The 13107-nt window shown below is 38.1% G+C and overlaps 1 protein-coding gene across 1 annotated transcript in view; it reads left to right on the forward strand.

Moving 5' to 3' along the window:
- The window catches only part of LOC127634048 (piezo-type mechanosensitive ion channel component 2-like), a 171881-nt gene that overhangs the window by 19143 nt on the left and 139631 nt on the right, over window positions 1-13107 (forward strand). Inside the window, exon 2 of the mRNA XM_052113448.1 lies at window positions 8292-8387. Coding sequence (XP_051969408.1) covers window positions 8292-8387 — 96 coding nt within the window. The remainder of the gene's footprint in view (window positions 1-8291; window positions 8388-13107) is intronic.

The following is a 13107-nucleotide window of genomic DNA, read 5'->3' on the forward strand; positions in this document are numbered from 1 at the left end:
GCATTTAAAATCAAATGCACATGATGTGCATTTGACATCAAATCCTCATGATGACTCACTCACATTGTCACTCTTTGTTTATTTTAACCCCAAACCTTAACCTACTTTTTATAATATTGAACCTAAGTACTCTGGTGTGCTGTGATATGTTCTACCAAATGGAAAAACACTGTGTACTACAAATGGTTCTTTAGGAAATGGATTCTTGTCAGTGTTGCCATTGAATGTCAGAGCAAATAACCCTTAAAACACAAAATCAAAATAAGTATCCTAATCCCTTAATGACAAATCAACTACAGAAGTGTACATTTCTGCCACTGTGGAATGGAGACTTATTTATTTTGGACTACCATGAAATAAAAGATTGTTAAATGAACAGTTTCAGCCTTCTCTCTCTTTCTTTTTTTACCTTGATAGGAAGATTAAGCTATAGTTAACCCTGTTGTTTGCTCAATTGACAGGTGTACTTTAGCTGTCCACATATAAATGATGGGTTGTTAGTTAAACTAACAAGGCACGCACACTTGAAGAAAAAAAACAATGGTAGTTGATTAGAGGCATTTGCTTGAAGTTAATTTCCAAATGTAATGTGCCGTTTATTTGAAGAGCAGTCAAAACAGTGTCTGAAAGGGTCCATTGCTTAGACACATAAAACGTAAAAGTTAAAACAACACATAAAAGATGAAAGTGTTGCTCAGTTTAATGGGCATGATTAAGCAGTTTCCCTGAAAATAGCCACTGCAACAGTGTTAAAACTTTTTACTGTGTTTGAATTGGATTGTGTTTTGTTGGGTTGTATATATATATATATATATATATATATGTATATATAAGACAAAGATCCCCATTTAGCCTGAACAGACTGTAGGGGCAAGTGCTGTTAGCGAGCACCTATGAAGGCCAGAACGGTACACGAGGGGGTGGGTGGTCAGCACCACGCCCGACTGCCTTTGTCTCCCCAGTGGTGATATTTTACACACCACACCAGGTACTCATTTTAGGCAGAGTCGACCTAGGAGAGGCCCGGGACCGGTTCAGATAATCCTCACTGGTGTTGGCCATGAGCGGGAATCGAACTCATGTCCCCAGGTTTGTAGTGCGCTACACACACACACACACACTCACACACACACACACACACACACACACACACACACACACACACACACACATGTTGTGTTTCCATGTTTTATGGGGACTTTCCATAGACATAATGGTTTTTATACTGTACAAACTTTATATTCTATCCCCTAAACCTAACCCTACCCCTAAACCTAACCCTCACAGAAAACTTTCTGCATTTTTACATTTTCAAAAAACATAATTTAGTATGATTTATAAGCTGTTTTCCTCATGGGGACCGACAAAATGTCCCCACAAGGTCAAAAATTTCGGGTTTTACTATCCTTATGGGGACATTTGGTCCCCACAAAGTGATAAATACACGCTCACACATACACACACACACACACACACACACACACACACACACACACAGGTGAAGCGTATAACATTGATCATCTCCTAACAAAGCCACATGTTAAGGTCCGAGTAGATTAGATGATAAGCGAACAATTAGTTCTCATAGTCAATGTGTTGAATGCAGGAGAAATGGGCAGGAGTAAAGACCTGGGCAACTTTGACCAGGGCCAGATTGTTATGGTCAGACGACTGGGTCAGAGCAACTCTTAAGCAGCAAGGCTTGTGAGGTGTTCCCGGTCAGCAGTGTAGAGTACTTACCAACAGTGGTCTGAGGGGGGACAAAACCACAAACGGGCAAAAGGGTGTTTGGCACCCAATGCTAATTGATGTGCATCTACTGTGGCATAAGTCACAGAAAATTTGAATGATGGTTACATGAGGATTGTGTCAAAACACACCATGCATTGCACCCTGCTGCTTAACTGCAGACGAGTCAGAGTGCCTATGATGACCCCTGTCCACCGTCGAAAGCACCTACAATGGGTATGCGAGTGTCGGAACTGGACCTTGGAGCAGTGGTCGCCTGGTCCGATAAGTCATATTTTCTTTTATCTCGTGAATGGCTGTGTATGTGTGTGCCGTTTACCTGGGAAAGTGATGGCACCAGGATGCACTGAGAGAAGACGACAAGCCGGTGGAGGGAGTGTGATGGTCTGGGAATTGTTCTGCTGGGAAACACTGAGTCCGGCCATTCATGTAGATGTCAATTTGACATGTGCCACCTACCTAAACATCGTTGCAGACCAGGTGCACCCCTTCATGGCAATGGTATTCCTTAATGGCAGTGGCCTCTTTCAGGAGGATAATGCACCCTGCCACACTGCACACATTGTTCGGTATTGGTTTGAGGAATTGAAGAGTTCAAGGTGTTGCCCTGGCCTCCAAATTCCCCAGATCCTTCAATTTGATTGAGCATCTATGGGATGTGCTGGACCAAGAAGTCTGAACCACAGGGGCTCAACCGCAAAAGATACAGGACTTAAAGTATCTGCTGCTGATGTCTTGGTGCCAGATACCACAGGACACCTTCAGGGGTCATGTAGAGTCCATGCCTTCAGTGCTGTTTTGAACACACACGGAGAACCAATAGCATATTAGGTCATAATGTTTTTGCTCATCGGTGTATATACATATGTGTACACACAGTACATTATTTAATACAGTATATATATTGCTTCCATGTGTTCATTTCTTTATTCCCAAATGGTTATCCAGTTTAGGTAAACCGAGATAACATTACAGCTGTAGTATGTGATATTGTCCTAATACTGATTTAAAAAAAACAAAAAAACACTGATAATTGTAGAAATAATGTTTAGTCATCTACCAGAAATATTTATCATCAAAGGATCCTTCTAATCATTGTTTCAACCCCAGAATGCTATTGTGAGACGCTAATACTGCTTAACCTCAACCCAATCAGACAGGAGACAACCCGTAAAAGCATGCTCCCAAAAATATGCCTAACCTCAGATTTCATACAACAGCAACACTCATGCTAGATTAAACCTGCATAACACATACATTCTAATGAGTGTCAGTTTTTCGCAGGGCAGCAAGGAGGGTGGCGTATTTGTGACGACTAACATTCCATTCCTCTAAACACTCAGTGTGTCCCAAAGACACATTTGATTAAGAGGTCTGCACTGCGCTAGCATCTTGCGTAGCTGCCATACGGGAAGTGTTAATGGACAACTAATCCCGCTAATACCACAAACAGACTCCCTTCTGAGACTCCTATTCAAAATCCCTGCAATGAAATAAAAAGACAATGGCTTTTTATTTGAACGCTGTCTTGAAATCTAAAACCGACTAAATATTTTCGCCCAAAATCTCCCACCCTTGAAACACAAGCAGCATGTTAAAGATGTTAGCTTACCCGCCAACAGTCCAGCTTTAAAAACAGCACAACTGGGCTCAGCCAAAACTGTTGGCTTGTATTTCTGAGAGCAGCCTGATAATAATGTTTAACAATTTACTTTTAAGAAATATGCATAATGCTTACTAGTTGTTTGCATGTAAAGGTGTTGCTGTAAGGTATTGAGCCAACACTAAAGTGACTTGAGAGTAGTTTGGTGAATGTCATGGAACCAAGAACAAGAACATGTCATGCCCATAAACGTTCATCACAAAAATCAAGTAAATGAGAAATTACATTTCACTTGACCATCAAAAATGAATACAGTAAGTGTTTTATTTAGTTATGTATTTATTTATTTAAATTAAAAAATTAAAATAAATTAAAAAAATACAAACAACAACAATGTTGTATTATGCTAACTGTATTTAAGTATGAATAATCACCTTTGACAATAATGGGATTTACTAATGCAGTATAGCTGCAAGAAGGAATCAATGGGGTTCAAGCACTTTAAGTGCATGCGTTTAAAGATATTACGTGTTAGCACCTAAAATATAGATAAAGTGCCATAATGTTCACAACCATCAGGTTGAGCCATTGTCCAGTCTCCACCAAATTTGGCACACTTAAGAGTAGTTGTTCAAGAGTTTTGTTAAAAAATAATTATCTAGGCTGGCCACTGGTTCTTCCTGTACAGGTTATGTTTATGTTGAGTTAAAAACCAAGGACTAGTTCAAAAAGTCGTTTTTTTTTTTTTATAATCTCAAATATTTAACAAACAATTTGATTGACATCGATGGTTCTTGAGGTAAAGTTGTTCAGAATGAGGAGATCTATCATTTGATTTGAAAAGTGTGTCTCTGTGAAACATCGCAGAATATATAAAACCATTTACAAGCATGTAAAACGCAATAGGACCTTGATGGCACCTTGGACAAAGACACTACATGCAAAATGTCAATTTGATCAGACCAACCATTTCATAGAAAGAGCTATTTTTAGGAGTGTCACTGGTATAGCACCACCAAGTGGCAAGTGTCCTCAGATTTGGAGAAAATATCTCATTCTTATCAAGAGTTTGCAGTACGTTTTGGCATGCCGTTGCAACGTTGAATCGAGAGTTCAAACTCTTTTTGATAATTATTGTTATTGGGACTCCAGAGAATCTTTCTACACTGGTTTGGTTCCGATCGGGTGGACGACTTAGGACTAGTTAAAAAAAAGTGTGTTTTGCAAAAATCAAATATGGAGGACATTTTTTGTGATTGAAATGAAATCGGAGATATAACTTTTCTTCTTTTTGAGCCTAGGATTACAATGACAAACGGTTCAGGAGTTATTGCCCAAAATGTGTAATTTGTTGTTGTTGTTCACTGTAGTGCCCCCTATTGGCCAACTAGGACGAGTCCATGATCCTGTGTAGCCAGCTAAAGTACTACCATTCCCCCATGTTTCATGTCTCTAGGCTTTACGGTTTGGTCTCCATGGCAGAATAATAATAATAATATTCCCGACAAAAACAAAAGTTTCAGCACTTGGTGATTGAACCCCTAATAATAATAGGCTTCATTTTCTTTGTCCTTTATTTTCCCCCTTTGCATTTTGGGTGAAATGTAATGAGTAATTTGGGTTGCATTATAATAATTATGATCATTTCTATCAAAGGTTTATATCATGCAGCCTTAAAATGATCAGTTATCCTCAAAATAGTGTTAAATCCCTCTGGTTTTTTTTTTATGCTGGAGACACAAAGTTTTTCTTGTGGTCAGGTTTAGTCCACAAGGGAATAGAAAGAACGATGCCTTTTACAATTAAACCATGTTTAATTTCTGAATGGGAAAACCCAGGATATGGCTTCAAAGAAAACAAACCAATGCAAATTATCCTTTGCTTGCTTCCTTTTAGACAATTAGCATTGCACAATTTATTAGGGAAAATAGCTAAACTATTGAGGCGTGACCAGCGGACAATCAAACGTTTTGTTGCAAATAGTTAACTGGGGCGCAAAAAACGCATGGAGAAGAAAAGTCACAAATTAACTGCAAAAGACTTGAGAAGAATTAAACCTCATGCTACCAGGAACCCATTATCCTACAGTGCCACCATATTCCAGAACTGCAACTTACCTGGAGTGTCCAGAAGTACAAGGTGTCAAGTGTTCAGAGACATGGCCAAGGTCAAGAAGGCTGAAACATGACCACCACTGAATAAGATTCACAAGTTGAAGCGTCAAGATTTGGCAAAGAAATACACAAAGACAGATTTTTCAAAGGTTTTATGGACAGATGAAATGAGAGTGTCTCTTGATTGACTAGATGGATGGGCCCATGGCTGGATCACTAATGGACACAGGGCACCACTTCGAGTCAGGTGCCAGCAAGGTGGAGGAGGGGTACTAGTATGGGCTGCTACCATTAAGGAGGAGGTGGTTGGACCTTTTTGAGTTGAAGATGGACTGAAACTCAACTCTCAAACCTTCTGCCAGTTTCTGGAAAGTACCTTGAAGCAGTGGTACAGGAAGAAGTCCTCAGCATTCAAGAAGGCCATGATCTTTATGCAGGACAATGCTCCATCACATGCATACAAGTACTCCACTGTTTGGCTAGCCAGCAAATGCCTCAAAGATGTCCAAATAATGAATTGGCCCCCTTCCTCAACTGACTTAAATCCTACTGAGAACTTGTAGGCCCTTCTAAAACATGAGATGTACAGTGAGGGAAGACAATACACCTCTTTGAACAGCATTTGGGAAGCTGTGGTTACTGCTTCAGCAAAAATCGATTGTGAACAGATCAATAAACTGACAGACTCCATGGATTGAAGACTCTTGGCAGTTATTGAAAAGAAGGGTGACTCTATTGGGCACTGGATATTTTTGAAACCTACTCTTTGTTGCACCTACTCTTAAAATAGAGAATAAACAATTGAATTTGAAGAAATAATTTTTGTAATTTAGTTGCCTAATAATTGTGCTCACTAATCGTTGCCTAATAATTGTACACACTTATATATTCCCCAGGGAAAGACCTAACTCACTTTTTCTTTGCTAAACATTTAGGTTTGAGGTTTAATAACATTTTGGATTAACTGAGTGTTTGTTCAACAATAAAATCAGTCCTAAGGAATACAATTTGCCTAATAATTGGTCACGCAGTGTAAACTGCGCAAAAATGTTCTAGCTCCCTCAGACTAGTCCAATGCTCCCTCTGTTACTGTATGTGCTCTTGTGGCCATACTCAAAGGAATGCCACTAATGAGTTAGCTAGTGCATAAACTCCCTTACTGATACAGATGAAAGCGATATATGTTTAATTGAATTAAGAATAATTTAGTGTTTCTACTGTGCACAACATAACTACATAGTTAATAAGTCAAAGACAAGTTTGGCTCTTTCAGTCTACTCTTTTTTCAAAGACAAGCCTTGTACATTGAACATTTCCTAGCAAAGCTATTTAACCCTAATCTGAAGTTTGGCTTTGCCATAAACTAAACCTCAATAATAAGAGACAGAATAACTTTAGCATGAAATGGTAGTGTCGATTGACCTGGCAAACTCTAAAGAGTATGAAGGAGCCTCTGCTTTTTCAGATGTAAACATTTCCTGTAACTTCCTCTTCTTTCAATGTGTAATTATATGTTGTCATGACACGTTAAATAGGCATATTGTTCAAGGAAATATGTGTTACAGAGGTGGTTTGGTTTGTTTACCTCAGTTTAAACACTATGTCCTAACCAGACACAAGGCGATAAGATTCCAGTGACAAGAATTGTGTCTCCGTACTGAATGACGTGGCACAGTCACTAATGAGAAGATATTCAGACTGACCTCGTGAAAATTACTATAGCGACATTTTTGTAAAATGACATCACGTGGTTCATTACACGCAATGTAGCAGTTCAGTCCATTTTGTGGCACTAAAAGCGAGTTAAATGACACAGTATAAGATGCAAGGTAATGACTCATTGAACTGAGTTGATATTGTTTTAAATTGGAACTTCTAAAGAAATATGTTGATGTATAAAAGGCCCAGACACACCAAACCAACATCAAAGAACTAGCGGCGACAAAAGCCGACTTTGTTGTTGCCTTATGTCGCCTGCACCTGGGCCAAAAAATTGCTCTTGAACACACTTTGTCTCTTGTCTCACTGATGGGCTCCACCACCGATTCAACATGCTCAATCAGATGAAAAGCCGCCAACTGGGGTCTGACTAGTGCCAAAGAGGTCAATGACAGCACGATATTGGGCCAACCATTGGCTTGGCTTGTCAAGGCCTTAATGAATCTGTGTCAATGGTGTCGATGTTATTTGTCCCATGTCTGAGTATTTATTTCTTTTGAAAGTTTGTCACCAACAGTGGCCCCATAGTATTTGGACACTTAAGCCGCTTAAAAAATTCTGTTTTACCCACTTGAGGGTATGGAATGGCCAATTCATTCATCTCAAATGGTACACATGATATATTTGTAGACATTTTATTCTTGCTGTAGATTGAAAGACCTGCAGGTATTTTTTTTTTTAGATAACTGATTGATGGGTGCTTGGGTTAAATGCTAGACTTCACTCAAGATTTTCTTAACATGATCTGTGCAATTCTAGCACAAGAAGAAAGATGATACTCTGCTTTTGGCGAAGCCACAAACAGGCAGATCTTTTAAAATGTAGAATGCCATGAGTTTGGATTACAAAGCTAGTGACAGCAAGCTTTTTGTATTTACACTCATACACCCAAAAGCCCTGAGGGAATTTTGACTTAGCCTGTATGGTATCTCAGTCCTGTAATATATGACGAGTGGCCCCTCTAATTAAAGACTTTAGTATAACAAGCGTCTGATTTACTGTGGTTTGATCAAAGTCTAAAGGAAAAAGAAAAACATACTCATCATACTCTCTCTCTCTCTCTCTCTCTCTCTCTCTTATTTTCTTTTTTTATTTATTTTTTGCAGCATGTTTGTTCCGGTACAACTGGCTATCCTTTGTCTACCTCATCTACCTCTTACTCATCCCACTCTTTGCTGAGCCGACAAAGACAACAATGCAAGGTGAGTCTTAAATATTCCCATGTTCAACCTTTTACCAAATTTGGGTGCTCGATGGTTTAAAATACACCTAGAATTTAATATTCCTAGTGTGATGTCATGCATTGCCCTTTTTAATGAGCCGCAGTGGGAATTTTAAAGGTGAACTGTAATTTCTCTGTCACTAGCAGCACCAAATGAAATTGTATTATAGTGGTTGTTTCCAAACAAGTTTCACAAGCACGCCCCCATCTGGTTTTATTCAGAAAAACGAATAGTCCCAAAAAACACTGGGTTGAGGCAGAAGCTGACTTGTTGTACCGCCCAAACAAACAGAGCAATGTTTTGAAAGTTCCACAGGGTCACAGTGTTTACGTTGTTTGTAATTATGTAGAAATTTTTTTATAAATATGTTCAAACATATATATATAATATTTAATAACATTATTAACAAATAAATATTATATAATATATAAAAACAGATTTAATATATTTTATTTATTATATATATATATATATATATATATATATATATATATATATATATATATATATATATATATATATATCACACATACACACACACACACACACACACACACACATACTAGTTTTGTAGACAAAAATGTATTTGTGCCACCATATTAATTTATTTCATTATAAAACTAACATTTTAATTTATTTACAAAATTGATGACTTGGAACAAATAATAAAGAAAAGAAGCCAATAAGTGCCCAACATATAGATGGGAACTCCTTCAATACTGTTTAAGAAGCATCCCAGGGTGATTCCTCAAGAAGTTGGATGAGAAAATGTCAAGAGTTCATGTCTGCAAATTCTAGGCAAAGGGTGACTACTTTGAAGATGCTAAACTATAACACAGTTTTCATTTATTTGGGATTTTGTTTAGTCACAACATAATTCCCATATTTCCATTTATGTTATTCCATAGTTTTGATGACTACTATTATTCTAAAATGTGAAGAAAAGTGTTTCAAAACTTTTGACCGGTAGTATATATATATATAAAATACATATGTATAGACCCATTATTATTTACTTTACTGAATGGGGACATGCAAGTTTGCTTAAATTTGAATTAAACAAAAGATTTTTATTAAATACTTTAATATTTATTTATTATTATTTATCTTTTTGCATTAAACACTATAAAGATATCAAATAATGTGCCTAAGTTCTATTTGGTACTATTTAATAAAAAATAATAAAAGTAGGTGACAGGGACAAACATAGCACACAATTGTCCTAAAAAAGTTTCCTTAAAATGGCATCGAATGTACTGCAGATAGGAGAAAGTATTTTAACATTGACCAAATTCTTTAAAGTACTTGCCAAACTTTCAAAGTGACATTATTTTACACTGTTGGTATTACAGAATAATATTAAGGAATAGTAATTATTACATGCCTATGTGAGTGTCTATCATGGTCCTGTCACTCTGTCAGTCTGGGTTTTTGTGTGACAGGATTGTGACATCATTGTTCTATGTCTGTCTTGTGTTTAGTTTTCTGTCTATGTGTGAGCACACTGCTTTGGTTGTCGTTTCCCTGCCGTGCGCTCTTCAGTCTGTGTTGTTTTATGTCTGGAGCATGGGATCCTGACTTCCCTATCTGGGTTCGGTTGGTGTAAGGACCCGGACACTCATGCTCCATATTCTGTCTTTTATTGGCGTAAGTGCACTGGGCAACACGTGGCAACATGACACACATCGTTTTTGTCTGTCTCTCGCTACCACGGGTGTGCTTCGTGTTGCGTTCGTGTTGCGTACCCAGGAGGCGATCTGACGTCATGTTGTGCTGAGGTTCTGTCACTTCGGTCTGAGATGTCGGGTTTATTTGTCTTGTCTCAGGTCGCTGCCTGTTGTGTGCATCCCATGGTGTTTGCCTCATGATGTACGCTCAGGCTGTGACTAGTTTGAGAATGCACAGCATTGCTTCGTTGCCATTGCCGTGCATTCTCTCGTCTTGTCTGTCGGTTGGCATGAACTCTTGTTGTCTTGGTTGTGTTTTGTGAGAGCGCGTGGCTTTGTTTTGCCTCGTGTCTCTGTTGTCCGTTACGCCCTGTCTCCTTGTTTGCCTATTCTTAGTTAATTTGCCTCACCTGTCCCCTCTTTAACCTGTTTGATTGATCTCCATTTTTTGCCTCCTCATGTGTGCTGTCCATTGCTAGTTTGTCTTGTTTCGTGTTTATTTCGGTCTTGCGTCCTGTCCCTGTTTGTTATCGGTCATGTTGGTTCCGGATGGTCCTGTGTCCAGGTCATGTACCCCAGTCCAGCTTCAGTGGTCAATAGACACTGTGTGTCATTCTGACATGGTCAGAGCAATGACTTGTGATTCTTCTCAAACGAGTCCTCCCAGATAAAAAACAACCAGGAATTTCCTGTGTAACTCCCTTCATCAAGTGCATTGTGCATTTACAACTATGTTTCTATTATTAAACATCAGCGGCCCTAATTCACAATACTGATAACATGTTCTACCTAAAAACATGAAACTCTACTACCTAGCTAGACTAATCTAAGTTTTATCTGTGGTTCATGAAGAAATTTGGTTTTGAGTTTATCGGCTACTGGCAGTGTCAGCTTCACTGAGGGGTCAGAAAGAGTGGGAGATAGAGGAATGCTGTCTACTCTCTTTTCCCAGCATTCCTCAATGTGTCATATCTTCACAAGTTCATCTGTTATCTCATCACATTCACTGTATTAGCCTTTAGCTTGACAAGCAGGCCATGAACTAAATTATCAGTGAGCAAAGCCAGCGGAGATTTTACACTCCATTTTACCACTTTTTGTCTTCAAATAATCACTCCTGTAGCACAAATCAACCCATATGAAAGACAAATCACAAATGAGATCTAGACAACAATAAGATTACAGTAAATGGAGAGCAATTCTCATGGTTCTGATATTTTTCCCCTGTGGGAAAGACCCCAGTAATCTTGCATGCGTCTCCTCTAGAGTTTAAGATGTTTATCTTAACAAAAGTCACAAACTGTGCTCAGATTTACATAAGCACAAAAGTTTCCTCTGAGCAATAAACATCCTCTGGGAAGGATGTTTCACTGTTTAGTTAGAGAGTGTTGCTAAAAAAACAATGTTGAATCATTGGATCTTTGTACTCAAAGTTTCTTATCCCAAGTATGAGAGCAGAAATCATGGGCTGTGAGGTTAAAAAAACTTAGTCTTAACAATCAAAAGCTTATGCTAATCTCAGTGAAAGTCCTCGTAGTGTGTGCATATTTGATGAATGGCTTAAATGACAACCCAAGGTCAACTCTCGGTAAACTAAACTTAAAAATAATTAGAGTTGTCAGAATTAATATGTTAAAATCTGTGATTAATTTAAAAAGTGTGAATTTTGTTTAATCGTGATTAATGCATTTACCGCTAATACAGCATAAACACTGGTGTGATGGACGTGAACTTTGTAATGTGTCCGCCCGGAGTCATTACATTGACGCACATGCCACAAACTTTCAGCAACCAAACTCTTTCTAGCAAGTCAGTGACTGTCAGCCATCTTTGGAACGCTCTCGGGAGCCATTTCCAGTCATGCCAGTTCAGCTCCCATCTACTTGAATGGGGAACACCAAAATAAAAAAAAAATGGTTGGGCAAGATTAAGATCAAAGAACATATTTCAAATTAGCAATAAAACTGTATAATATTGGAAACATAAATTTTGCTTCTTTACCTAATTTTACGCTAAAACACAATATTCTTTGGCTTGTATAGCTAATGTGCATGAGCGTTAGCAAGTTGATTGACTGGTGATGTCTGTATATAAAAGGCTGTTTTACCTGTAAGCCGGGACATCCATTCCTTTCTACATACTTTGGCCATTGGGTGCTAGAGCTTCTTGCTTGGGCGTTCCAATTTCTCCCATTCATTTTAATAGAATTGGCCCATCTCTGCTAAATAGACTCTGGCTTCAACCAAGAAGAGCCTATATGCTTAGCATAAAACAGCATAACACGGCGGTCCTATAGACATTCTATGGGCGGTCGTAAAATGCTAGTTGACTGTTACGCTCTCTCTTATGATAGAGCCGCAGAGGTTGTTGTGCTCAGTAAATAAAATAATCTCTGACAGCTCGTCCCTGATGGAGAAAGAAGCTCTTAACACTTTGATGTACAGAACAAGCCCAGATGGGACTTGTGATAGAAATAAAATATTTTTTAGCCTATGTAAGACGCATTTTAAGTAACACAGAAGCGCACCAAATCTTATCTATCACCAAAATGTAGAATGAGACATCTTTGTTTATATGTGCTTTTCATGGTGAGTTCAAAGCTGTGCTCGATGCTGACGCTCTGACACGAATCATGAACACAGCTTCACGATTGCTTTAATATTGTGGGGGATTTGAGTTTAACAGATTTAATGCCAATTGCAACGAATATGCAATCAATGTGGGGAGACTATTCTTTCAATTTGTCAACTCCCACTTATACTTTGGGAAACGTTTAATGTTACTTGAATTAGTGATATTTTAGTGCATTTTTATCTTCCTATTGTGGAAGGCTTTGTTTTGAATATGTTAATAAAGCATATTGCTATATATTGTTTTGTTTTCTTTCCTAAAATTAAAAAAATACATGAATTTTGACAAGAAAAGTATATATAGTGTCAAATTTCCAAAATGTTAAAATCTGTGATTTATCATGATTAACTACAAAAAAAAAAATGATGAGATTAATCGTGATTAAAAATGTTAATCGACTG

Source organism: Xyrauchen texanus, chromosome 41 (assembly GCF_025860055.1).
Source record: "Xyrauchen texanus isolate HMW12.3.18 chromosome 41, RBS_HiC_50CHRs, whole genome shotgun sequence".
NCBI lineage: Eukaryota > Metazoa > Chordata > Actinopteri > Cypriniformes > Catostomidae > Xyrauchen > Xyrauchen texanus.